Below are 24,980 nucleotides of genomic sequence, written 5' to 3' on the forward strand. Positions count from 1 at the left end.
AGGCTCAATGGCTGCAGAAATCACTCCTAACACACAAACCAGGAGGTTCAAATCCACTCTGTCCTGCAGCACAGAGAGCCCTGAGCTCAAACATGATCCCACATGGAGCTGGGCATCTCCAGCCCCCCACAACAGGCACGGGGGAGACACAGACGCTCATCTCCTGCAGCCACCAGGGTCTGGCTGCCATGGCCAGCCACCCAGAGCCACCACCCATCCAGCCCTCCTCCCCAGGGGACGAGCAGTGCTGCAGAGATCAGCGAGCACTCACGTGTGGGCCCCGGCTGCTCCATGGCTCCCACGCAGGGTCAGCTCCTCTCCAGCAATGGCCACGCTGGGATTCAGCTGGACGAGCCTTTGGTGGTAGCACTGCAAGGGGAGGGGGGAAACCCAAATCCAAACCACTCTAGAAATGTCCCAAGGGAGCAGAGATCCAGTCTGGGGAGGTACAAATTAAATTGTAAGCTGGGAAGAGATGGTGGTCCTGCGACAGCTCCGTTCTCTGCTGGCTCCCAACAGCAAGGAATCAACTCCTCCTAACTTCCCTCCTCACATTCCAGCCCTGGGACTGACCTTAACCTGCAGTGTTGTTGGAGTCTGCAGCAAACTGCCCATTCAGCTGGTTGGCCTGGGAGTTAATGACTTTCTTTTAAAATTTAACACCGTTCTCCATCACAAATTTCACTCTGCCAGCACTAGGGTCTGCCTTTGGCTGGATATTCAAATCCAAACACGTGCTTAGACAGTTATTCCAGGCAAAAGGGTAACATGTGCACACAGAAAACCCACAAGGTTGAGGCTGCCTTTGGAACTAGAGAAACTAAATCAGGCTGAGAAAAATTATCTGGCTTCCCAGATGGTAAGAGGATTGCAAGAAGGAGGGTTTGGGCTATTTCAGGGCAATCCTGAGGGCAGATTTCTGGGATTAGCACAGCCTGGCATATAGAGCAGACACACAAACACAGCACTTTCCAGCAGTGGGAACCCTGCAGCCCCTCTTCCCCAGGGCCCAGCTGAGGTGCTGATGTCCCTGACACAGCTGAGCTTCTCCCTGGAAAACTCCAATTAGGAACCCAACAAAAAGGCAGATGGGCACATTAGTAAATCCTTTTCCAGTCTGAGGCCTAAGAAAGGTTTCTCCTCCTTCCAGGGTATTTTAGGTACCCACCGCTCCTCTGCTCCCATCCCAGAGTTTGAGCTTCCTGTTGGAGCCCAAATCTCAGCCAGAGCAGCAGCAACATCCCCAGCGTGCTCTTTGCTGCTGCCTTTGCCACCCTGCAGCTCCCTTGTCTCCTCCTTTCCAGGCAGATGCACTCAGCACTCCACATGCCTGGAAAATGGCCCCTTCCAGCTGGGAGAGGACAGTGCACTGGGTGTCAGACCAGCACTGCCCAGCCTCGTGGGCTGCTCCTGCATCCATCCCCACAGCCAGCACATGATCAGCTCAGCACGGCTGCTTTGCCAAAATATTGGAGTCTTGGCAACATCCAGTCTGACAAGGACTGTGTCTCTGCCTCTCCACAGGACTTCATGTGTTTGGCCTTTTGCACACAGCGTTTTTGGTAACAAATTCTTTGGCTGATCTCTTTTCTAAACCTCCCTTTCTGCCCCTTCCCCATGAAATGCAAGGTCTGAACATGCACAGGGAGCAGCCCACAGCCCTTCCCGGGCTCTGAGGCGTGGCTGAAAGAGCTCAGGATGGAAGCACAGAGTATTTCTAGGGCAGGCAGAGGCTCTGTGACAAACCCCACGTGAGCAGGAGCTGGCACAGCCCCTTGGTGGCTCACCAGGGATGTAGGGCACGGAACAGTCTCCCTGCACAACCACTTGTTCCTGTGCCCATCCTTCGGCAGGGCCAAGCTTGCTGGAAACAGCTCATCTTGTCCCTTTGTCACTGCTGAACTGGCTGAAACTAAGGCAGCTGTGACCACAGCATGGTTTGTGTGAGAGCTGCTCCAAACCAGCTCCTCTCCAGGAGGAGGGCACCAGGGAAAAAGTGGGAGAGCAAGAAGCTCTTGTTTTATTTCAGTTCAGATTTTCACCTGTCTTTAGCACTCTAAACCTGCAGAAACTGCCTGGCTGCTTCCCCTGCTGCCCTGGGGCTGGTTAGGGAGACATCCAGGGTTAACTCAGGAGAGGGATCCCTTTGAGGCACAAGCTGCTTCCTGATCCCTCCAGAGACATCCTGGACAGAACATCTCCTCCAGGGCTGGCAGAGCCTCCACTGTCACCCCTCACAGTGAGGAGCAGTGATCACAGAGAGCAGCAGCCACCAGAGCACCGTGGGTTACCCTTGGTGTGGGTTCCCCATCCCTGGCAGTGCCCAAGGCCAGGCTGGACAGGGCTGGGAGCAGCCTGGGACAGTGGGAGGTGTCCCTGCCATGGCAGGGGTGGCACTGGATGGGCTTTAGGGTTCTTTCCACCCCAAACCAGTCTGGGGTTCCATGATTCTTTCCCCAGGAAAGGCACACAGCTCAGTCCAATTGCCTCTGAGAAGGCTGGGAGGATGCTGAACCCAAAGCACTAATGGGGCATCATAAACTGGTTTTTTCTTCTTTTTTTCATTCTTTTTCCCTTCTGCCATGCCTAGCCTGCAGGCTAACAGTGAGTAACAGTGAGTTGGGCACACACCTGACTTAGAAACAGTACCCAAACACCTGACAATTTTCCCAGCTCAAGGTTTTTCCTTGGTTTTGCATTTCCTTAGGGCAGTGGGACTTCCTCAGGCCGGGTGTTTAACACACACCTGTCTTACAGCCTTAACCTGATTAAAATCCCAGTGAATTACAGCAGCACATCAGCTCACAGCACCATTCTTCTGCACTCTGGAACCTCAGTGACACAGAAGAGCAGCACCATGAGACATTCCAGGTCTCTTAGAGGATGTCTGATCTGAGCATCCAGTCCTGCCGCAGCATTTTGACAAATGCTGAGTATTAGTCCATTGTTGATTTATTTTAATGCAATAAAAACAATGTAATAACCAAGCTGGGTCTTTAGTGACCCTTCTCATAAAAGAGATCAGTTTCAATATAGCAAAAGGTCTCTTGGGAATTATGCTTTTGGCCTTAGAATGGTCAAATGGATCAAAGTAATGAAGTTAAAACAGCTTAGGAAGTTATTGCCTGTCACCTGAGCTGAACTGCAGGGCTCAGTCTGGGGCTGCAGGAAATAGCTGAGCTCTCCTCTCAGGTACCTCACATGGCTCTGCTCCCCAGCTCTGACACTGCTCTGCCTCCCAGTGAGCCAGGTTAGCTCACTAATGAAAATCAAACATTTCTGGCATTTGGCACCCAAACAGATTTGACCAGGGCATGTGACGGGAGGAGATCAAATGCCAGAAATCTTAGACTGGCTTGGGCTGGGAGAGACCTTAAAGCTCATCCCATCCCACCCCTGCCATGGCAGGGACACCTCCCACTGTCCCAGGCTGCTCCAAGCCCTGTCCAGCCTGGCCTTGGGCACTGCCAGGGATCCAGGGGCAGCCACAGCTGCTCTGGGCACCCTGTGCCAGGGCCTGCCCACCCTCCCAGGGAACAATTCCTCCCCAATATCACAGAATCACAGAATCACAGAATCTCCAACTAAATGTATCCTCCTTCAGTTTAACACCGTTGTCCTTTGTCCTGGGGCACAACAGAAAGGGGTAAGTTGGCCTTTTTCTTGACAGAGATTTCCTTTGTCAGCTGGTGAGACCCCATTCCCAGGCTGGACAGAGTAAACCAAGGTTCTCCAACATCTTTTATGTTCAATTAAGCTGGTCCGAGAGTGAAGCTGCTGCTCCAAGGGCAGCTGCCTCATCTCTCCCCCCAGAACTCTGATCCTGACTCCCCCCTCAGCCCAAGCATGGGAACAGGCACACAGAATCTCTCCAGTGAGAAGGGACCCAGAAGGATCATCAAACCCCACTCCCTTGCAGGACTAGAATTAAATCTATGACTAATCACATCCTCCAGATGTTTCTGGAGCTCTGGCAGCCTTAGTGCCACGACCACTTCCCCAGGGAGCTCGTGCCAGTGACCATCCCCTCTCAGCGAGGAGTCTTTACAAGAATATTGAAGGAGACAGTATATTTAAGAATATTGAAGAAAACTAAAGCAGAGCCATTGGGTCAGATGAAGCTCCTGTTTCATGTGAGAAGGTGATGCCCAGGGGAGAACACAACAACAGAGCAGGCACGAGACATTTCCAAAATAGCTGCCCAGCCCCAAACCATTTTCAATTCAAGGACTTTCCACTCCTGTAGGGTCAACTTTAATGTACATTTGGCAGACACAGAAGCTGGATCCCATTTGTGTAATGGCACACTCCACCATTAGCCCACCTTACTGGGGCACCTTTAAGCCACCTCTGTAGATTAATTGGTATTCTGGATCAATTAGCCAAGCACAGCCTTATTATTGCCCATATTGTTTAAGCATGATCCCATTACCCATAACGAGGAAGGCATTCCCCTCCCTGGGAGCTGAGAGCACTCGCTGTCCCCATGCTGAGCCCCAGGGTCATCTGTCCAGGTGAGGGGATGTCTGACCTGCTGCAGAGCCCAGCTCTGGCTGGAGCACGGCACAAACAGGAGCAAGATTCATGGTGCCACAAACACAAGTGAACACCACCAGAGGTGACACAGAGGTTACCCTACAGCTTCCCTTCCCAAAGCACTTTCCAAAGGGAATAACAAAGTTACAGTTAATGCAATAGTCGTCCCTGTGGCTGAAAATAGCTCCTGACCTGGAACACAGGATTTGTCCAAGTCTCTGTCGTAGGTCACATAGGAAGGTCCACTCAATCAGCAGAGTTTTAGGCTGGTGCCTTTTTGACAGTTAAAACTGCTGAATTCGTTTATGGCTAAAAAAAGAATGCCAGGAAGATATTTTGAAAGTGCTGCACTCAGGGGCCTTCATCAGAGGTGAGCTAAACTTAGAGGGACTGAGGTAGGAAGAGAAGTGTGTGAGTGACACCTCCATGGGACAGCTCCAGCCTCTGGGGACCAGGCTCCTGCCTGCAGTGCCTGGCTTGTCTTTAGGGGAAGGAAAAATGGAATCATTCCAGGCACCAGCTCTCAGTTAGAGGCCTGATGCACTTAAAAATTTAGAGATTATAATGACCAAGTAAAAGCTTATTTCCTTTCAAAAAGGATACTGCCAAGTGTTTCACATTCATTCTTCTTCCACAGCCAAAAGGAAAAAGAATTTTAAAAGCAGAGCAGTCACAGACAGTCTCCCAAGGAAATTTAAATTGGTAAGTGCAAACCATCCAACACCAGTTTGGGATGTGTCCCTGTGTCATCCAACACCAGTTTGGGATGTGTCCCTGTGTCCCTGTGTCATCCAGCACCAGTTTGGGATGTGGCCCTGTGTCCCTGCCTTCATCCAACACCAGTTTGGGATGTGTCCCTGTGTCATCCAACACCAGTTTGGGATGTGTCCCTGTGTCATCCAACACCAGTTTGGGATGTGTCCCTGTGTCCCTGCATCATCCAACACCAGTTTGGGATGTGTCCCTGTGTCATCCAGCACCAGTTTGGGATGTGTCCCTGTGTCATCCAACACCAGTTTGGGATGAGTCCCTGTGTCCCTGCATCATCCAGCACCATGGGATGAGTCCCTGCCTCCTGCTCTGTGACCACCGTGTCTCTTGGTGTTTGTGTGACTCTCCTGAGCGCTGCCCTGTCCCCCGAGTCACAGAGCCGGGATCCCCCCCTGCAGCCCCGGGGGCTCCGTTCTCCGTTCAGCGCTAACGAGGGGCTGGGGTGTGAAGTGACTCACGGGAGAGGAACGCGCTGAACGCTCCTCAGGCTCGAGTCCTCACAGTTAATCCTGCAACCCCAAAACATTCTGAGCAGAGCCAGGGAGTGCACAGAGGGAGGGATTTGCCGTTCAGAACTCTCCTGGCACACCTCATCCCTGATTCTACAAGAGGAAGAGGATCTGTCACTGCATCAACAGCCTCTTATTTACAGGACTCGGAGTGCACCCATGCAAACGGCTTCAAGAGTGCTGGAACAATACAGGTGTTCCACAATGACTGTTCTACATCGAATAATCTCTATTTTTGTGTTAATATTTTTTTTCTTTGGCCATGACGATACTGAAGTGTCATTTTCACAGAAGTCAAGTGAGATTCAAGCCCCTCTGTACTAACAGGGGGTTCTGAGGAGTACAAACACTGCTGGGTAAGCTCTGTGCCTGCAGCTAAACCATAAATGTCACATTTTTGTGCAATTTTGTGGAAAGAAAGCAGGCTAAAGGAGTGCCCACCCTCACTGAAGGCTTAAAACTCACAGTGTTCATCTCCTGACATCAGTGCAGAGTCATTGAACAGAATCACAGTGAAGGGACCTTAAAGATCCTCTCATTCCACCCTGCCCTGGGCACAGACACCTTCCACTGCCTCAGGCTGCTCCAAATCTCCATGTCCAGCCTGGCCTTGGGCACTGCCAGGGATCCAGGGGCAGCCACAGCCGCTCTGGGCACCCTGTGCCAGGGCTGCCCACCTTCCCAGGATGTTTTCTTAATATCTAATTTAAAGCATTTAAATCTAAATCTGTTATGGCCTTTCCCTGAGGTACAGAAGGACAATACTGTCCCATGGCTTTGCTTTCCCTCTCAGGCTGAGCTGAGCTGCTGCTCCTCTGTCTCTGTATCTATACCTGTGCTACATGGAACAACATTTTTGTGCCAGTCTAAAATGTGACTCACAGCAGTAAACTTGAGCATTTCATGCTCAGCATCGCCTGTGTTTTACCTGTGACAGTGAAACAAGACCAGAAAGATGATTAAATATAAAGGCTCTGGACCTACAGGATATAAGGCCAGGATGGCTGTCCCTGGACCCCTGGAAGTGTCCCAGGCCAGGCTGGACAGGGATTGGAGCAGCCTGGGATAGTGGGAGGTGTCCCTGCCCGTGGAATGGGTTTTAATGTCCCTTCCTGGGACTCAAAGTACCAACCTACAAATACTGTAATTAAAAACAAATATAGACTCACCAAGGACCAGGGAGGAGAGCCTGATGTGTCCAGAAGACACAAAGAGCTGGATGGTCCAGCCCAGGCTTTGCGGGTGAATGGGCCAGCTTTGGGTCATATCCCTGGATTTGGGCAGCCCCATTCCCAGCTCTGCTCCATCCCACCCCTTCCCCAGGCAGTCCCACACCACCACCTCACTCCTCAGCTCGTGGACAAAAACACCTCATGCTCTAAAAAACAGAAACCAAAATGAGCAGTAATGGCACCCAAGGGCTCCAAGAGCTCTGAGCCACCCTCTGTCCAGCATCCAAGCCTGCCATGCTCACTGTCACAGCACCTCAGTGTGCCACGGTCACTGTCACAGCAGTTCTGTGTGCCACAGTCACTGTCACAGCACCTCAGTGTGCCACGGTCACTGTCACAGCAGCCCAGTGTGCCACGGTCACTGTCACAGCAGCTCAATGTGCCACGGTCACTGTCACAGCAGTTCTGTGTGCCACAGTCACTGTCACAGCAGCACAATGTGCCACGGTCACTGTCATAGCAGTTCTGTGTGCCACAGTCACTGTCACAGCAGCTCAATGTGCCACAGTCACTGTCACAGCACCTCAGTGTGCCACGGTCACTGTCACAGCAGTTCTGTGTGCCACAGTCACTGTCACAGCAGCTCAATGTGCCACAGTCACTGTCACAGCAGTTCTGTGTGCCACGGTCACTGTCACAGCAGTTCTGTGTGCCACGGTCACTGTCACAGCAGCTCAGTGTGCCACAGTCACTGTCACAGCAGTTCTGTGTGCCACGGTCACTGTCACAGCAGCTCAGTGTGCCACAGTCACTGTCACAGCAGCTCAACATGCCACGGTCACTGTCACAGCAGCCCAGTGTGCCACAGTCACTGTCACAGCAGTTCTGTGTGCCACGGTCACTGTCACAGCAGCTCTGTGTGCCACGGTCACTGTCACAGCAGTTCTGTGTGCCACGGTCACTGTCACAGCAGCTCTGTGTGCCACGGTCACCGTCACAGCAGTTCAGTGTGTGCCACAGTCACTGTCACAGCAGTTCTGTGTGCCACGGTCACTGTCACAGCAGCACAATGTGTGCCACAGTCACTGTCACAGCAGCTCTGTGTGCCACAGTCACTGTCACAGCAGTTCTGTGTGCCACGGTCACTGTCACAGCAGCTCTGTGTGCCACGGTCACTGTCACAGCAGTTCTGTGTGCCACGGTCACTGTCACAGCAGCCCAGTGTGCCACGGTCACTGTCACAGCAGCTCAGTGTGCCACAGTCACTGTCACAGCAGTTCTGTGTGCCACGGTCACTGTCACAGCAGCTCAACATGCCACAGTCACTGTCACAGCAGTTCTGTGTGCCACAGTCACTGTCACAGCAGCTCAGTGTGCCACAGTCACTGTCACAGCAGTTCTGTGTGCCATGGTCACTGTCACAGCAGTTCTGTGTGTCATGGTCACTGTCACAGCAGCCCAGTGTGCCACGGTCACCGTCACAGCAGCTCAACATGCCACGGTCACTGTCACAGCAGTTCTGTGTGCCACGTTCACTGTCACAGCAGCTCTGTGTGCCACGGTCACTGTCACAGCAGTTCTGTGTGCCACGGTCACTGTCACAGCAGTTCTGTGTGTCATGGTCACTGTCACAGCAGCCCAGTGTGCCACGGTCACCGTCACAGCAGCTCAACATGCCACGGTCACTGTCACAGCAGTTCTGTGTGCCACGGTCACTGTCACAGCAGCACAATGTGTGCCACAGTCACTGTCACAGCAGCTCTGTGTGCCACAGTCACTGTCACAGCAGTTCTGTGTGCCACGGTCACTGTCACAGCACCTCAGTGTGCCACGGTCACTGTCACAGCAGTTCTGTGTGCCACAGTCACTGTCACAGCACCTCAGTGTGCCACGGTCACTGTCACAGCAGTTCTGTGTGCCACGGTCACTGTCACAGCACCTCAGTGTGCCACGGTCACTGTCACAGCAGCCCAGTGTGCCACGGTCACTGTCACAGCAGCTCAATGTGCCACGGTCACTGTCACAGCAGTTCTGTGTGCCACAGTCACTGTCACAGCAGCACAATGTGCCACGGTCACTGTCATAGCAGTTCTGTGTGCCACAGTCACTGTCACAGCAGCTCAATGTGCCACAGTCACTGTCACAGCACCTCAGTGTGCCACGGTCACTGTCACAGCAGTTCTGTGTGCCACAGTCACTGTCACAGCAGCTCAATGTGCCACAGTCACTGTCACAGCACCTCAGTGTGCCACGGTCACTGTCACAGCAGTTCTGTGTGCCACGGTCACTGTCACAGCAGCTCAGTGTGCCACAGTCACTGTCACAGCAGTTCTGTGTGCCACGGTCACTGTCACAGCAGCTCAGTGTGCCACAGTCACTGTCACAGCAGTTCTGTGTGCCACAGTCACTGTCACAGCAGTTCAGTGTGTGCCACAGTCACTGTCACAGCAGTTCTGTGTGCCACGGTCACTGTCACAGCAGTTCTGTGTGCCACGGTCACTGTCACAGCAGTTCTGTGTGCCACGGTCACTGTCACAGCAGCCCAGTGTGCCACGGTCACTGTCACAGCAGCTCAACATGCCACGGTCACTGTCACAGCAGCTCTGTGTGCCACGGTCACCGTCACAGCAGTTCAGTGTGTGCCACAGTCACTGTCACAGCAGTTCTGTGTGCCACGGTCACTGTCACAGCAGTTCTGTGTGCCACGGTCACTGTCACAGCAGCTCTGTGTGCCACGGTCACTGTCACAGCAGTTCTGTGTGCCACGGTCACTGTCACAGCAGCTCTGTGTGCCACGGTCACTGTCACAGCAGTTCTGTGTGCCACGGTCACTGTCACAGCAGCCCAGTGTGCCACGGTCACTGTCACAGCAGCTCAGTGTGCCACAGTCACTGTCACAGCAGCTCTGTGTGCCACGGTCACTGTCACAGCAGCTCAACATGCCACAGTCACTGTCACAGCAGTTCTGTGTGCCACAGTCACTGTCACAGCAGCTCAGTGTGCCACAGTCACTGTCACAGCAGTTCTGTGTGCCATGGTCACTGTCACAGCAGTTCTGTGTGTCATGGTCACTGTCACAGCAGCCCAGTGTGCCACGGTCACCGTCACAGCAGCTCTGTGTGCCACGGTCACTGTCACAGCAGCTCTGTGTGCCACGGTCACTGTCACAGCAGCCCAGTGTGCCACAGTCACTGTCACAGCAGCTCAGCCTGCCCCGTGTGAATGTCCCCTCCCCAGGGCCAGCACTGCCACACCTGCCCAGGGACACCCAGCAGCCGGGGTTAACACCGGGGCACATGGAAAGGAGCTAAACCCCAAACTTACACAGGGTTGGTACAGCAGGGGTGCAGTTCATTAATCCAGCCCCTGGAACTGGCACAGGGCTCACGCAGGCCTGGCCCGGGTGGGCTTGTCCCAGCACAGCGTTATGCCCACCATGTCACCTGGGCTCACAAGCTTCTGTCAGCTCTCCCTACAACAGAAACACTGCCCTTGATAACAGGAAATTCCCATTTTCCATGGAAAAGGGCTGCACTGTCAATCACTGCTCACAATTTCAGATGTCACCCCAACACAGCACCTAATTAATCTGCTTTCTTGCACTCTGAGCTTACCTAATTACCTGGCCAGGTTACCACCAGGGATAAAGTGCCATGGAATTACAGGGCTTCGGCCAGGCATGGGGTCAGTGGGGCAGGGACAGAGGAGCTCACGGCCCTGTGAGCTCACACAGAACCAAGGGAAGAGGCCAGGCACCACTGTGGGGTAAAACAGCTGCTATTTCCTGTTGGAAATTATGTAACCTTCCTAACTAATTGTTTTAATTAATTGCAACCAGTGCCCACTTTCAGCTAGCACTAGTTAAGTTTTTTCACAGGCTCTTACAATTACTTTGATGAATAAATAACCAAAACCTCAAGTTTGCTAAAAGTAACCTTGCCAAGCTTCAATAAACAAAGGCAAAAAGAGTTGGAGATTGGACATCTGGGATCTTAAATTTATGACCCTTCAAGAATGATGAAGTAGAAAATGCAGAGGAGATTAAGTCCTGGAAAGTTGGAGATTCCCTGAGAAAAATATTATAAAAGTAATACAGTATGTGGACCGCAGTAGTGTGAAGAATGAGAAATTAACAACCAAGAGCAGATAGAACACTAAGTAATGAAGAGAATTATGTAACCTAGAGCCAATGAACATTAATTTGTTTTCTAAAAATGTATAAATAAGTGAAAGTTGTGTATCTGTGTCGGTGCAGAGGCTGGAGCTTTGTCAGCCTTGGCTGAGGATACAGTAATGCCGTACTCACTAACAGTGTCACACAGCCCTAGAGAGAGCCTTACTGACCCCAAGGGCTTTGGGGGATCTTGGGAACATCCCCACAGGCACCAGCTCTGCCCCAGGGCTGCACCCGCTCCCCTGCCCAGGCTGTGCCTGTGCCTGGCGCTGCTCCCAGCCCCGACAGCCCCTCAGCCCCCAGCAGGCCCGGGTGACGCAGTGTGACCACCTGAACCTGAACCTGAACCTGTCCCTTCACCTACAGCTCAACCTGTCCCTGTCCATTCACCTGTCCCTGTCCCTTCACCTACAGCTCAACCTGTCCCTGTCCCATCACCTACACCTGTCTCATCACCTATAGCTCAACCTGTCCCTTCACCTGTCCCCGCACCATCACCTAGACCCGTCCCTCTCCCACCCCCTGGCCCTACACCTGCACTTGTCCCACACTTGCACCCACACCTATAGCTATGCCTGCCCCTATCCCTGCCCTTATCCTGTTCCTATTCCTGCCTCTCCTCCTTGTCCTTGTCCTTGTCCCTCTCCTTCTTTTCCCTCCCGCTCCCGTCCCTCAGGCCCCGCCGCCATTTCCCGCCGTGTGGGCCGGGCGCGGTGCGCGCCGGGAGCGGGCGGGGCGGCGGCGGAGCGCGGGCTGGGTACGGCCGGGCCGGGGTCGTCCTGTCCCACCGCGGTCCCCTGGCCTGAGGGGATCCCCCTGTCCCACCGTGATCCCCTGGCCTGAGGGGATCCCCCTGTCCCGCCGGGGTCCCGCCCATCCCCGCGCCCCTGACGCCGCGTTTGCTTTGCAGGAGGCCCAGGATGGCGGAGAGACCGGAGGACCTGAACCTGCCCAACGCCGTCATCACCCGCATCATCAAGGAGGCGGTGGGTGCCGGGCCCGCGGCCCAGGAGCGGCGCGTCCGGAGACCCCGAACCCGGGAGACCCCGAACCCGGGAGACCCCGAACCCGGGAGACCCCGAACCCGGGAAATGCCGGCCCCGGGAAGCCCCGGCCCGAGGCTCTGCCCTGGGCTGTCCCCCTCGGGTACCGGGGCTGCAGAGTCCCGAGGGATGCAGCTCCCTCAGTGGCACTGTGAGAACCGGGCCCCCCAAAACCTCAGCGCACAAGTCCCTGTCTATACAAAAACCCAGAATAATTCCCCGTGGTTAATTGAGTTCGTTCCTCTGGAGCTGTGAGGTGTTGCTGAGTGGATCTGGGCCTGGCAGGCGTGTCAGGAGCTGGGTGGTCGCAGGATGAGTTACCTGCAGACTGGCCAGACCCCAGACGCCAGTCACTGGGCTTCTGCTCAGCTCCGTGCCTTGGAGGGACACGTTCCTACTGCCCTTGGCTTCCTGCTGGAAGCAGAGCTGCTGTGACAGCACCCCAGAGCAGTTCTCAGTTCTTGTGAGCCCTCTGAGTGCCATAATGAACTGACACTTGAATTAGGTGAGTTTAAGTAGTTTCTAGCAGCTGCTGATAAAAGTTGGGTTTGTTTTTCAGCTTCCTGATGGAGTCAATATTTCCAAAGAAGCCCGGAGCGCAATCTCCCGAGCAGCCAGTGTGTTTGTGCTGTATGCAACATCGTGGTAAGGACTTGGTGCCACAGTCACTGGGGCACTTGATTGACAATTCATCTCTGCTGGCCTGGGGACTCTTTTGCAGTGTTGTTTTTCTGTATTGCCTGTTTATAAAAATAAACCAGTCTGCCAGGCTGCAGCAGGTGAGTTTGGACTGCTCAGAGCAGCCCATGGGAAGGTAGCTCTGGACACAGCCACGTCCCAAAAAGGGGGTCCCAAACTGCCATTAACCTTAGAGCATGGCTGCACAGCCTTCCTGGCAAAGGCAGGGGCACTTGACTCACTTTCAGGCTCTTCATCACAAAGCTGTGTTAGGGCAAGAGCTGCCACAGAGGACACAGTCACATTTTTGGGGTGGCTTGGCACATTCTCTGCAGGCAGTCGTTTCTCTAGTGTCATGTGGTGCTAGGGCTGTGTGGAACTGTCACAGTCAAGGTTCAGCTTTCTCCTTCTCCTGCTTGTGGAAAAGTTCTTTGCAGGCAGAAACTAACACTGTGGGAAAGCACAGACAGCCAGTGTAAACAAAAATGTCTCAAATCTCCTTTAGTAAATGATAAAAAACCCCTAAATGTTTTGGGGATGGCTTTTTAAAGTGACTTATGACTCTAATAAACAAGATGGGATTGCTAACAGTTCCCAATTACCTCTCTTTTTGCTTCTGTGTAGTGCAAATAACTTTGCCATGAAGGGGAAGAGGAAAACCCTGAATGCTGGGGATGTGCTCTCTGCCATGGAGGAGATGGAGTTCCAGAGATTCGTGGCCCCTCTGAAGGAATCCCTGGAAGGTACCGTGCTCTGTGGGTGTCCAGGGGCTCTGAGAGGCACTGAGTCCTGTTTTCCTTCAACGCTGGACAAGCAACACTTATTGCCTGTCTTGTTTCTCTTCTCTTTGCCCAGCATCCTACACTGCAGTTTGCCTGGGGAGTAACTAATGTGCACCTTAACGGGACTGGGATAACATTATTGCACAACTGATGAGGATTGAGAAAGTCTCATCTGCTCTCACTCCCCTATTATGTTTATCTAAGGAAAGCCGTAGGTGCTGCCTGTAAATGTGACCTCCTGCATCCTTTTCAGCATTTTTCTGCTGAAATTTAACCTGATTTCCTATGGAGCTGCTCAGCACAGCTCAGCTCGTAGGGTGAGTTGTGCTCTGAGTTCCCTGCTCCCCTCCAAAGCTGGGAGAGCAAGTGGACATTGGACCTGAGCCACTGACCTGTCCATGCCAGCGCCAAGCCCTCACTGTTCCCTCTCCTCCAGTTTACAGGCGTGAGCAGAAAGGAAAGAAAGAGGCCAGGAAAGATAAAGACAAGAAGGCAGACTCGGAGGAGCAAGATAAGAGCCGAGAGGAGGACAATGATGACGACGATGAAAGGATGGAGGAGGAAGAACAAAACGATGAGGAAGAGGTGGACAACTGAGCTGGCTCGTGGGCAGGGGCTGGGGTGTGCTCAGAGGGATGTGAAGGCTGTAAATCGACCTTGCTGCATCCCCTCGTGTTTCCATTAGAGCTTTGTGCTGCCCCTCTGTGGCCTGTCCCTTTTGGCCTGTGATTTGTACATAAAGGACTCTGCTGAAGCTGTTCCCGAGGCAGGGTGGCTCCTCCCTGTGCCTGGGGGGCTTTGGTCCTCCCCAGGCTCTGGGCAGGCACTAACTGGGCTTTTGATGCTGGGTTGGCTCTGAAAGAGAGGAAAAAAGAACTGGTGGGTGCTCAGTGCAGAAACTGGCCAGGAGAACATGAGACTTGAACATGAGGGGCTGAATCCAGTAGATCATTCACAGATCACTTCTGGGGGGTAGAATGTAGGTGATGGTGTCCAGAGGCTTGGAAGCTGCACATTGAAGCTTTTGATCCAGTTGAGTTGTTTTTTTCCCTTTGTTTCCTTGCATCCTGGCTGTGCCTTCTCTCCCTGCTGTACTGTGACAGTGACACTGTGTCCTCCAGCCTCAGCAGCAGCACAGGGTGGCTGTACAGGGAGCACGAGTTCACTCACTGACTCACCCAAACTAACCCAAATCCGGAAAATGGACACTGCTGACAGGGTAACCTGTACATGACAGTGACTTTGAGAGCCCTGAGAGACAAAGAGGAGGCTGATTTAAAATCTGATTTAAAATCTGAAGCACAAGGAGGGGCTCAGATGAGGAGCAGGGCTGAAAACAGGTGGCTTTGTGCAGTGCTGGGGTGTGACAGGTCAGTGGTGGCACTGAGGCCTGGTGGTCTCCCCTGTCCCCCTGCAGCAAGCTGAGATGTGCTAGCACAGAGTGCTGAATTGTGGTGGTTGTTTTTTTTCCTTTTTCCCAGCTGGGATGAGCTAATTCCATCCAAGGTCCCTCTGTAGCCTTTGCTGGTCATTCCAGGGACACGGATGCCTCTGGGAGGGCAGCAGGGTGTGCCCAACCAGGGGGCCAATGTGGTTTCACAAAAGGCTCCTGCAAGAAGGAAGGGTTGAGAGAAGCTGTTGGTATCCCTTGTGCTAGTGTAGGTTTGTGCTTTTCCACTTGAACTCTTAGTTCTGATGCACTTCTCCCCCAGAAAGTTTTAGATACATTTAAAACCCCCAGGTTTTGGTGATATGCAGTTTTAAAATAGCACTTGTGAGGAATCCTGGATCCTTTCCACCAAAAAACAGTGGCAGCTACCCACAAGAAGCACCCTGCCTTCCTGCTTTTCTGGCACGCTGGATTTTCACACGCACACAAGCCCAGCTTCTGAAAAGAACTGAACCAACACAGATTTTCTGCTGTCTAGTTTCTGCTGGCATTCAGTCAGGCTGTGGAAAGCCTGAGCTGATGATGTGTTCCTCAAATTTCTGAAAAACACCCACCTTCCAGCTCTTTTCCTCTCTTTTTTTTTTTCTCTTCAGCACATATCTGGGGTGCATATTCTGTAAGGGAACAAGATCTAAATAAAAGCCAGATTTTTTTTTTTTTTACAGAAATGGGAGTCTCATATTTTGGTCAGTTATAAAATGAGCAGGTTGTGGTTGCATAAGTGGGATGGGAGCAGGAAATGCTCTGGGAAATTGTTGCTGGAGCAGCTGACATGGAGGAGGATGAGGGGAGGATGAAGGCTGCTACAGCCTGGCCTCCTGTGAGAGGAGGAAGGGACTGTGGAGAGGATTTCCAGGTCACTGTTTGCTGGGGGAAGGAGCTGCCAGCTCCTCCTTGCTCCAGGGACAGGTTCCAGGCTGGGGGAAGAGCCAGGATCTGGATCCAGGGTTTCTGCACTGCAGTGAGCCAGGGAATGGTGCTTTGGTGGGGGAGCTGCAGAATGTCCTGCACTAACCCTGACCCTGGCATCTCCCCTGCTCTGAAAGACCAAGGCAGGGCCTGGGCTTCCCCCAGCACCCCAAAGTCCAGCCCCAGGTACCTCTGCAGCACCCCAAACCCTGCTCCACACCACCACAGCCTCTCAGCCATGCTCCTTAACGCAAACGCTGCAGCACTCCAAACCCTCACAGCGCCCCAGTGCCCTGCCCCAGCCACTCCAGAATCCTAAAACCGGCTCCAGGTCCTCCCACAGCACCCTAGCACTGGACTGCATAGACCTCCAGCACCCCAAAACCCTGCTCCCTGCCCCCCCTCAGCACCCCAAAACCTGGCTCCGGGTCCTGCAGCACCCCAGAGCTTTGCTCCTGCCTCCATGAACCCCCAAACCCTGCCTTCTGTCCCCCCAGCACCCCAAAGCCTGGCTCTGAGTCCCCCTGCAGCACCCCGGAGCTGGATTGCCTGGCCCCAGCAGCACCCCGAGGCCGTGCCCCGTGTCCCCCAGACCCCAAATCCCCGCTCCGCCCGCGCCGCCTTTCCCGCGCTCCGCCGCGAGACTTCCCGCCAGCCCCTCCGCGCGGGGCGGGGCCGTGCTGTGTGGGCGTGGTTATGCAAATCGCGGGCACAGTCGCACGGCGGGAGCGGACGCGGTGATCGGTGAGTGCCGGGACCGGGAACGGGAGCGGGGCCGGGAGCGGGCACCGGAGCTGGGGCCGGCCGTCCCCCCCTCCTCCGGGCCCCGACCTCGGCCCCGTGCAGGGCTGCCGGGGAATGACTCCAGGGACGGGGCCCGGCCGCGCTTGGCTGCAGGCAGGAAGGGCAACCCCGGGTAACGCAGCAAGGACAGCCCGGGTTTTGCTCAGTTTTGCTCGGTTCTTGCGCCGGTTTTGCTCGGTAACCGTGGCAACGGCGGGGGACGCACCGAGCAGCGTGTGATGCTGCGAGCTGGCGTCGGTCCTGAGCTCCCGCTTGTGCCGGGGTGTAATTTCAGACCCCTGAGCATCCCCGTTCCCGTCCTGGAGCGGGGAACTCTGCCCTAACAGCTTGACCTTCCTAGGTAGCTCTTAATTAACCCTGTAATAGCCTGGCTTTCGTTAGTGGCTGTTAATTAACCCACAGCTCCGTTGTCTGCCTGGGGAGCTCCACTTTCCTAGAACACCCCGGTCCGTCCCCAGCTGGGATTTTAGGAGCCTGCGTGTCCCTGGCATTTAGCTAAATAGTTGAGCTCACGTCTGAGCCGCGTGTGCTTGTGTGTCCTGAACTGTTGGGACCCCTCCTCCTGCCAGGATGAGGGGAGATGGAGGGACAAACCCTGCCAGCTCGTGGGGCTGTGGGAGCCGGAGCAGCGCCGAGCCTGCCTCCAGCCCGTCCCCAACATTGTCCGGTCTGTGCCGGGGTGTGCCGGGCTCTGCCATTGGGAAGTCGCTTCCCTCGAGGGCAGCGGGGGCAGTGCCCGGGCACGGGCTGGGCACGGCTGCGGGTGCGGGCGCTGCGGCTTTGGGCCGGTCCCAGGGCAAGAGCAAAGGTGAAGCGGCTCCGCTGCCGACCTGTCCTTGAACTGCTCCGGTGTGCGCGGAGCAAAGCGCTTTAGAAACACAGGTTTGGGCCCTGGGCGTTGGGGAGAGGTTAATTCGCTCTGCCGGGATCCCGGGAGGAGCAGCCCCAGCCCCGGGCGCAGTGTCCCCATGGCACACTCCTGCAGCCCTGCCCTCCTTCCCCGGTGTGCCCGGCTGTGCCACCGCGGTGCCCTGCGTGGGCAGCAGCTTGTCCTGGACGTGGGGCTGGGGAGGAGGAGCCGGCCCAGCAGCCTGGGACCCGCCCGTGCCGCTCTTATCTCGGCCCTGCCACCGCAGCCGGGCCCGTCTCCTCCTCCTGCAGAGCGCGGCTTCTGAGCTGTGGCCTCTATCTGTCCCCTCCAGTCAGGTGCCTCTGGTCCCACCCGGCCCCCTCCCCTCCCTCCGGTGGGATTAACTGGTTAAAGCATTTTTTGGATTCTCGAGGTGGGTTTTGTTCACTGAGCCCTTTGTTTGCCATTGCCTGGAGCCCTGCCTGGAGCCAGGCGCCTGCTGGAGCTGCCAGCTCCCTTCACCCGAGGGCTGTCCCCTTCCCTGGAGTCAGGCCTGGGGCAGCAGCGTTCCAAGGGCTAAAAATGGCTTGCCAAGGGATGCCATGATGCTGGCAGCGTGCCTGTCAGCTGCTCTGCATCCCCCACGAGCACCACCTGATGTTTTTATTTGGGGTTTTTATACGTGTAAGCCTTGAACCAAGAGGGGCCTTTCCTCATCCCCAAGCAGAAGCAATTCCTTGGGGTATGAGAGGCTCGATTCCAGCCCTGGACTGAACACAATTCCCCTTTGTTCCAAGTGTCCTGGGCACTGGGGTGCTCTGACAGAGTTTGGCTCCATATTAGAACATCTTAAGGGTCTTGAGTGTGTAAAATAGGTGAAACACTTCACGTTAAAAGTTTTCCAGAAGAACTGAGCCATCTCCCAGCTCTGTTACTGGGTGCTGGTGTAAAACTTTGTCCCCTGGATTCTGTGCTGGGAGCTGGAGCCATGCCTCCAGGGGAACTCTGACCCCACTCTGTTCTCCAGAGAGTTTGGATGCAGGCTGAGGGTCAGAGAGGTTTCCTGCCTGGGGAATCCCTCCTGGGATGGACCAAGGCCGCTCCCCTGAGAGGGGTCCCATCCTCCTGCTGCTCCATCTCCCTAGGAAAGCCCTGCCCTGCCCAGGATACTCAGGAATCCACCTGCTCCTTCAGAATCCCCTCTCAGCTCTGCTCCTGCCCACCTCCCTCAGGCTCAGATCCCAAAAACCCATGCTCAACTTTGCTTTGTGTCCCAGGGCACCCGAGCTCCTCTGCACAGGGCATTCAGGGGGGCAGCCAGCAGTCCTTGGAGCTGCTCTGCACAAACAGTCCCTTGTTGGGGTCGTGCAGCTGCTCCTCTGCACTGCAGCCAAACACCTCGTCCCAGGAGAGCTCCCTTCCCACGGCCCCTGCCATCACATCCACCAGCAGCGTGGTGGTGGGAATTGAACCCTCATGGAAATGTAATCTTAATGGGCTGATCACAGAATTATTACTAGATCTGCTAGGGAATAAAACATTGCTACAGAAGAAGCTTCAGCCATGGGATAAGTAATGATTGATTTATGTGTGAGTTTTGTTACCTCTGAGATCAGTTTTGCCCAGCTCCGTGGTTTTCTTTATCCAGCTGTAAGTGGCCACTGGAGTTGTTTAACTGTGAGAGTTGTGTGAGAGCTTTAGAGCCCTGGATGGTCCTGTGCCTCCAGTGCCCCTGAGCTTCTGTGACTGCACCTTCACACTGCAGCCATAAATATGTGCTGCTGCACGGAATCATGGAATGGTTTGGGTTGGAAGGGACCTTAAAGATCACACAGAGCAGCTCTGTATCCTCTCCATACAAAACCACAATTTCTCAGCACTAAGGAAAAGTAAAATGAATAAAGAATTACCCTCTTGGGGCTCAGGGAAGGGAACCTGCAGAGGGTGAACATGATTCTGCTGGGGGAGGTTGTCAGTGGCTGGAAATGGGGGTTTCATACACAGAACTGGGAGGTTTGTGGGGAGGAGTCACTGACATCCTGTTAGTGGGAAGGGTGTGCTGATGGGGGTCCTGCAGCACCCCAGGGTGCCCAGGGTAGGTGAGGTGGAGCTGCCCGGGCTGCAGCTCATGGCCTGGCACGGGACAGGGCCAGTCCTGCAGGGGCTGCCTGGACCCCAGCCCCTCCTCACCAGGGCCCCGCTGGTTTGTGTTGGTGTTTCAGACCTCACAGCAGAGCCCACCATGCAGGCAGACTCCGTGCTCCACAGCGGCTACTTCCACCCCGTGCTGCGCTCCTGGCAGTGCACGGCCACCACCTTCGATGCCTCCAACCTCATCTACCCCATCTTTGTCACGTGAGTGAGCCCCAGCTCTCGGGGAGGGATGCACCTGGCTCAGGGTGTCTGGCTGGGCCCATCCCTGCAGCCCCCCAGCTCTTAAATAGGTACAGAGCCCCTGTGGACAAGTCTGGGAGAGAGGCTTCCTTCTCCCACCCAGTGCTCACGTCTCTGTCCCATCCACCTCCCACAGGGACAGCCCTGATGCTGTGGAGCCAATTCCCAGCCTTCCTGGACAAGCCAGGTAAGAATCCAGCCCCCCAGTCACTGCTGGGTCCTGTGTCTGGGGAGGGTTCATTTATGCCCTGAGCATGAGCCAGGGGGATGCTTCCACCCTCTGGTTCCTGCTTTGGAGATCTCCAGCATCAGACAAGGTGGGAATGTTCACCCACTAAGGGAGTGGAGGGAGTCATGCAGGGAATGCTGGAAAAGTGTCAGTACTGGGAGGGACAGCACCAGGGGCTGGCTCTGTCCCAGAGCACTCCCAGGCTGTGTGGGCTGGGCACACAGGGAGGCTGCAAGTGAACAGGGTTTCCAGCAGCAGCCAGAAAACCTCTGCAAGGATGTGGGATCTGGTCCTGACTGGATCCCACTGGACTGGCAGCTCCCCTCTGCATCTGCTGCACATTAGCAGGGCTTTGGGCAGGGGTGCTGTGATGGGAAAGGGGGCTGGAGCTGCACCAGGGACACCAAGATAAGGGATCCAAGGGCAGGGTATGCCCATCCCTGCAGAGCAGTGTCCATGCCGGGCAGATAATGCTCCTGGAGCCCCAGATAAGGACTCAGATTGTTCCTCCCAGTGTTCAGGCAACACCGCCCCTGTACCTCCAGCCACTGCCTGGTGATGCTGCATTGCTCACAGGGCAGCATCCCCGTCCCAGGGCAGCTCTCTCCTTGGGGCAGGGCTGGGTGCCTGGCAGCTGCTTCCCTTTGCCCTGCTCCTCAGGTATGGAGTGAACAAGCTGGAGGGGATGCTGCAGCCTCTTGTTGAAGACGGCCTCAAGTGTGTGCTCATCTTTGGGGTGCCCAGCAAGGTCCACAAGGTCAGTGCACGTGTTTGGGGGTGCTGGGATAGCCACAGGGCTGTCAGAGCAACGGGGGCTGGGCGGGGGGTGGTCTCCTGATCAAACAGGAGCAGTTCAGGGTTTCTGACTGTGATACGTTATTGCAGTGATACCCAGAGAGCCCCCAGAGCTCTGCAGGTGGCCCCAAAACCTGCCCTAGCTGCCCATCACCCTTTTCCCTCAGCAGGGTCACACCATCCAGCCTTACAGGGTCCCACAGTTCAGGAAATGCTTCCTGGGCAGAGCTGCTGCCACGGAGGAGCTGGCAGGAAGTGTCAGCTGTGCATGCTGAGGTGTTTCTGTCCTCACAGGACGAGAGAGGCTCTGCTGCTGATGCCGAGGGCACTCCTGCCATCCAGGCCATCAGGAAGATCCACTCCACCTTCCCGGAGCTGCTGATTGCCTGTGATGTCTGCCTGTGCCCTTACACCTCGCACGGGCACTGTGGTGAGCATGGCCCTCTGAGCCTTCTCCTGCCTCTGGGAGCCCCTGGGATTTGCCATTTCCTGCTGAGGGTCTGGCCAGCTCCTGCTCCAAGACTTGGCTTCCCTGTACTGCTGTAGCTGAGCCTGGGCAACCTCTCCTGGGATTTGACCACAGGGTGGGAAGCACTGGTGGTTCAGACCCTCCCTCAGGCCCCTGGGTCTGAGTGTCCCTCCATGGCCCCATCTCTGCCTTCCCTTCCCTGGAGCACCCACGTGCTGTGTCCAGTCCCCAGCAGGCTCCTGGTCCTTATCCACCTCCCTTAACACACCGAGTTCCCCACTGCTGCTCTGAGCATCTCCACAGCTTGGCCCCACAGCCACACTCCCCTGGGGACTGAGCTGTCCCTCCTCTGTGTAACCCCGGGTTTGTCTCCCAGGCATCCTGCGTGAAGATGGCACCATCCAGAACGAGCTCAGCTGCCAGCGCCTGGCCGAGGTGGCACTGGCTTATGCCAAAGCAGGTGGGGAGCCCCGGGCAGTGACACCCTAGTTTGGCTCTCAGCACTGCCCCTCTCTGCTTTGGGCAGACCCAAAAGCAGATTGGGCCTGGCTCTAACTGGGAGTGCTCCCCTGCACTGTCCTGGCAGCACCTGAGCCTCCAGTGTTCCCAGCATCCCTGTCCTGTCTGTCCCTGCAGGCTGCCACATCGTGGCCCCCTCAGACATGATGGACGGGCGCATTGCAGCCATAAAGCAGGCACTGATCTCCAACGACCTGGGCAACAAGGTGAGCCAGGGACCTGTGTGTGCCAAGGCACGAGCCACGTCCATGGGGGGCTGCAGCACAGCAGGACAGGGCAAGTGGCAGGAGGGGCAAACCCCCCCTTGGTGCCATGGGCACTGCCCTGCCCCGGCACACACAGGAGGGGAATGTCCTTGGCTGGAGGGGAATGCCCAGGCATGGTGAGGTGCCAGACGTGTGGCAGGGGGAGGGTAAAGCTGTGGGAGGGAATCTCTCCTGTCCCAGCACTGGGATATGGCCCTGAGCTCCCAGCCCTCACAGCCCCTGTCTGCCCTGCAGGTCTCAGTGATGAGCTACAGTGCCAAGTTTGCCTCGTGCTTCTACGGCCCCTTCAGGTGGGTCTGTGCCCAGGCAGGTGTGCCCAGCTGGGGCCAGGCTGGCTGGGAACGCATTCCCAGGGAGTTACTTGGGAAAGGGGCTTGCCCAGAGCCTGGGCTGCACGTGGGGCACACTGGTCACTTTGCAACACCCTACTCCTACTTCTCCATGCAAAAAGGACTTGCCTAGAAGAGGCTGGCTGGCAGCAAGGTCACTGAAGGGTGATCTTCTCCCCCAGCCCTTCACCTGCTCAGGTGCTGGTGGCAAGGCAGGCAGAGGGAGCTTGCCTGCAGCTTCCAGGAGCAGTCAGGAGTCACAGCAGTCAACAGGGTGACTTCAGGGACAAGCCTCAGCTTAGTTAGCTGTTAGACCTTGTCCCAAGAACAGCCTGACCTCGGCAGGGTATCCCCAAGGAACTGACCTTGGAAAAGAGCCTGACATAATTTTACCCAGATTCTGGGCATGGGGGGAGCAGTGGGTGTTGAAACAACTCCCAGGGCCAGCCTGGGCCTGTAGGACCTCCCAGAGCAATCCCTGGGTGCTGAACTGCGTTGGGAGTGCCCCCTTGTTCTGGCTCCGGTGCCTGTCCTGGCCTGTCCTCGTGTTTCTCGAGCTGTAGGAGGTGGGAGGCAGGGGATCCTCACCCTCTGCCCCTCTGCAGGGACGCGGCGCTGTCCAAACCTGCCTTTGGGGACCGGCGCTGTTACCAGCTGCCCCCGGGCGCCCGCGGGCTGGCCGCGCGCGCTGTGGTGAGCGTGGGGTGGGACCCTCAGTGGGGCAACTGTGGGCTGTGGGGTACGGCTGTGGGGTGGGACCCTCAGTGGGGTGACTGTGGGCTGTGGGGTACGGCTGTGGGGTGGGACCCTCAGTGGGGCGACTGTGGGGTTATGGCCGTGGGGTGGGACACCCTCAGTGGGGTGACTGTGGGCTGTGGGGTGGGACACTCTCAGTGGGGTGACTGTGGGCTGTGGGGTGGGACCCTCAGTGGGGTGACTGTGGGCTGTGGGGTGTGGCCATGGGGTGGGACACCCTCACACAGGGCCTGGGTGATCGCACCCCACAGGGCTTGGGGCGAGCAAGAGGCTGGGAGGCAAATGGTCACTGGCGTTCCCCTTCCATGAGCCAAAGAAACACAAGGCCCGTCAGCCTGGCAGAGCTGGTCCCAGTGTGTGCCTGAGGGCTGAGCACTGTGAGCTCTGCAGTTGCTGTCCCCATGTCCTGCCTGGCTTGGGGTGCCAGGTGCAGGGACACGAAGCCCCCCAGGCTGTATGGCGGGGGGAGCACCAGCCACCTTGGCCACGAGGGGCTCACGGCCTCCTGTGATCCCTCCTGGGGAAAACCACCACGGCTCCAAACTCCTGGGCGAAACCAAGCTGTTCTTGTCCCTGCGCTGCCGTGGCAGGACCGGGACGTGCGGGAGGGTGCAGACATGCTGATGGTGAAGCCGGGGATGCCCTACCTGGACCTCGTGAGGGATGTCAAGGCTCGGGTGAGGACCCGCGGGGGCTCTGGGTGGGGGCTGTGGGTTCTGAGCGCCGGGCCGGGCGCTGGAGCAGCGGGGAGCGCGGGCCGGGCTGTGCCCGGCGCTGACCCGCTCCCGCAGCACCCCACGCACCCGCTGGCCGTGTACCACGTCTCGGGGGAGTTCGCCATGCTGTGGCACGGGGCGCAGGCCGGCGCCTTCAGCCTGGAGGCGGCGGTGCAGGAGGCGATCACGGCCTTCAGGCGCGCAGGTGAGGCTGCGACCCCCGCGTCCCCCTCTGTGTCCCCCGTGTCCCCCCGGGCTGGCTCCAGCGTCTCGTCTCTCCGCAGGGGCCGACATCATCATCACCTACTTCACACCGCAGCTGCTGCGCTGGCTGCGGGAGGCGGCGGGCCGGCACTGAGAACGCGGGGCGGGAATTCCGGGAGGGGCGGGAATTCCGGCAGGGGCGGGATTCCGGTAGGGGCGGGAATTCCGGGAGGGGCGGCGCTTCCCGGCAGCGGCGCAGGTGGGCCCGGCACCGCGCCCCCGCAGCCCCGCGCACCGGGAGCTCGGCCCGGTGAGCGCCGCCCCCGCCCCGCACCCCCGAGGACACCGCGAGTGTGCCCCTGCCCTCCAGCGGTGCTCCCGCCCCGCACGCCCTCCCCAGACAGCCGGCCGTGCCCCTGACCCCCAGCCCGGGCCCAGCCCCGGTACCCCAGCTCGCCCGTCTGTGGCTCCCACGTGGGGAGCGTCGCTGCCCTGGCCTGGCAGACTTTGCCCCTGGCACTCGGAGCAGGGTTTGCCCTCCCTGCCGCGTGTCCGTGCTGACCCCAGAGGGGCCCCGAGCCCCGCCGCAGGGACACCGGCGCTCGTACGGGGCTGGACAAAAGGC

The 24,980-nt window shown here is 56.6% G+C and overlaps 2 protein-coding genes and 1 long non-coding RNA gene across 3 annotated transcripts; 2 read left to right on the forward strand and 1 right to left on the reverse strand.

Moving 5' to 3' along the window:
• Window positions 1–353: 353 nt before the first annotated feature.
• LOC135283130 (uncharacterized) lies at window positions 354–7,092 on the reverse strand. Its single transcript, XR_010349007.1, has 3 exons — window positions 6,986–7,092; window positions 574–712; window positions 354–438 (listed from the first exon to the last, which is right to left on the reverse strand). It is a non-coding gene; the product is annotated as an uncharacterized LOC135283130 (long non-coding RNA).
• Window positions 7,093–11,873: 4,781 nt separating this feature from the next.
• On the forward strand, window positions 11,874–15,775 carry POLE3 (DNA polymerase epsilon 3, accessory subunit). The gene is made up of 5 exons (XM_064393627.1): window positions 11,874–11,919; window positions 12,073–12,148; window positions 12,765–12,850; window positions 13,508–13,626; window positions 14,102–15,775. Exons 2-5 carry the CDS (start codon window positions 12,083–12,085, stop codon window positions 14,260–14,262), a joined length of 432 nt encoding a protein of 143 aa, XP_064249697.1. The 5' UTR covers window positions 11,874–11,919; window positions 12,073–12,082; the 3' UTR covers window positions 14,263–15,775.
• Window positions 15,776–16,692: 917 nt separating this feature from the next.
• ALAD (aminolevulinate dehydratase) lies at window positions 16,693–24,571 on the forward strand. Its single transcript, XM_064393350.1, has 12 exons — window positions 16,693–16,768; window positions 19,901–20,033; window positions 20,209–20,259; window positions 20,962–21,058; window positions 21,391–21,526; window positions 21,942–22,025; window positions 22,202–22,290; window positions 22,585–22,640; window positions 23,285–23,372; window positions 24,026–24,112; window positions 24,227–24,356; window positions 24,436–24,571. Exons 2-12 carry the CDS (start codon window positions 19,921–19,923, stop codon window positions 24,507–24,509), a joined length of 1,005 nt encoding a protein of 334 aa, XP_064249420.1. The 5' UTR covers window positions 16,693–16,768; window positions 19,901–19,920; the 3' UTR covers window positions 24,510–24,571.
• Window positions 24,572–24,980: the final 409 nt, after the last annotated feature.

Source organism: Passer domesticus, chromosome 18 (assembly GCF_036417665.1).
Source record: "Passer domesticus isolate bPasDom1 chromosome 18, bPasDom1.hap1, whole genome shotgun sequence".
Classification (NCBI taxonomy): Eukaryota; Metazoa; Chordata; class Aves; order Passeriformes; family Passeridae; genus Passer; species Passer domesticus.

Bases quoted from the DNA above. Each gene is read 5' to 3' on its own strand.
- ALAD (XM_064393350.1), top strand. From the start codon at position 19,921: ATGCAGGCAGACTCCGTGCTCCACAGCGGCTACTTCCACCCCGTGCTG. The intron at 24,113-24,226 runs GTGAGGACCCGC...CCGCTCCCGCAG, and splicing joins TGAGGGATGTCAAGGCTCGG to CACCCCACGCACCCGCTGGC. The intron at 24,357-24,435 runs GTGAGGCTGCGA...GTCTCTCCGCAG, and splicing joins CACGGCCTTCAGGCGCGCAG to GGGCCGACATCATCATCACC.
- POLE3 (XM_064393627.1), top strand. From the start codon at position 12,083: ATGGCGGAGAGACCGGAGGACCTGAACCTGCCCAACGCCGTCATCACC. The intron at 12,851-13,507 runs GTAAGGACTTGG...GCTTCTGTGTAG, and splicing joins GTGCTGTATGCAACATCGTG to TGCAAATAACTTTGCCATGA. The intron at 13,627-14,101 runs GTACCGTGCTCT...CCTCTCCTCCAG, and splicing joins TCTGAAGGAATCCCTGGAAG to TTTACAGGCGTGAGCAGAAA.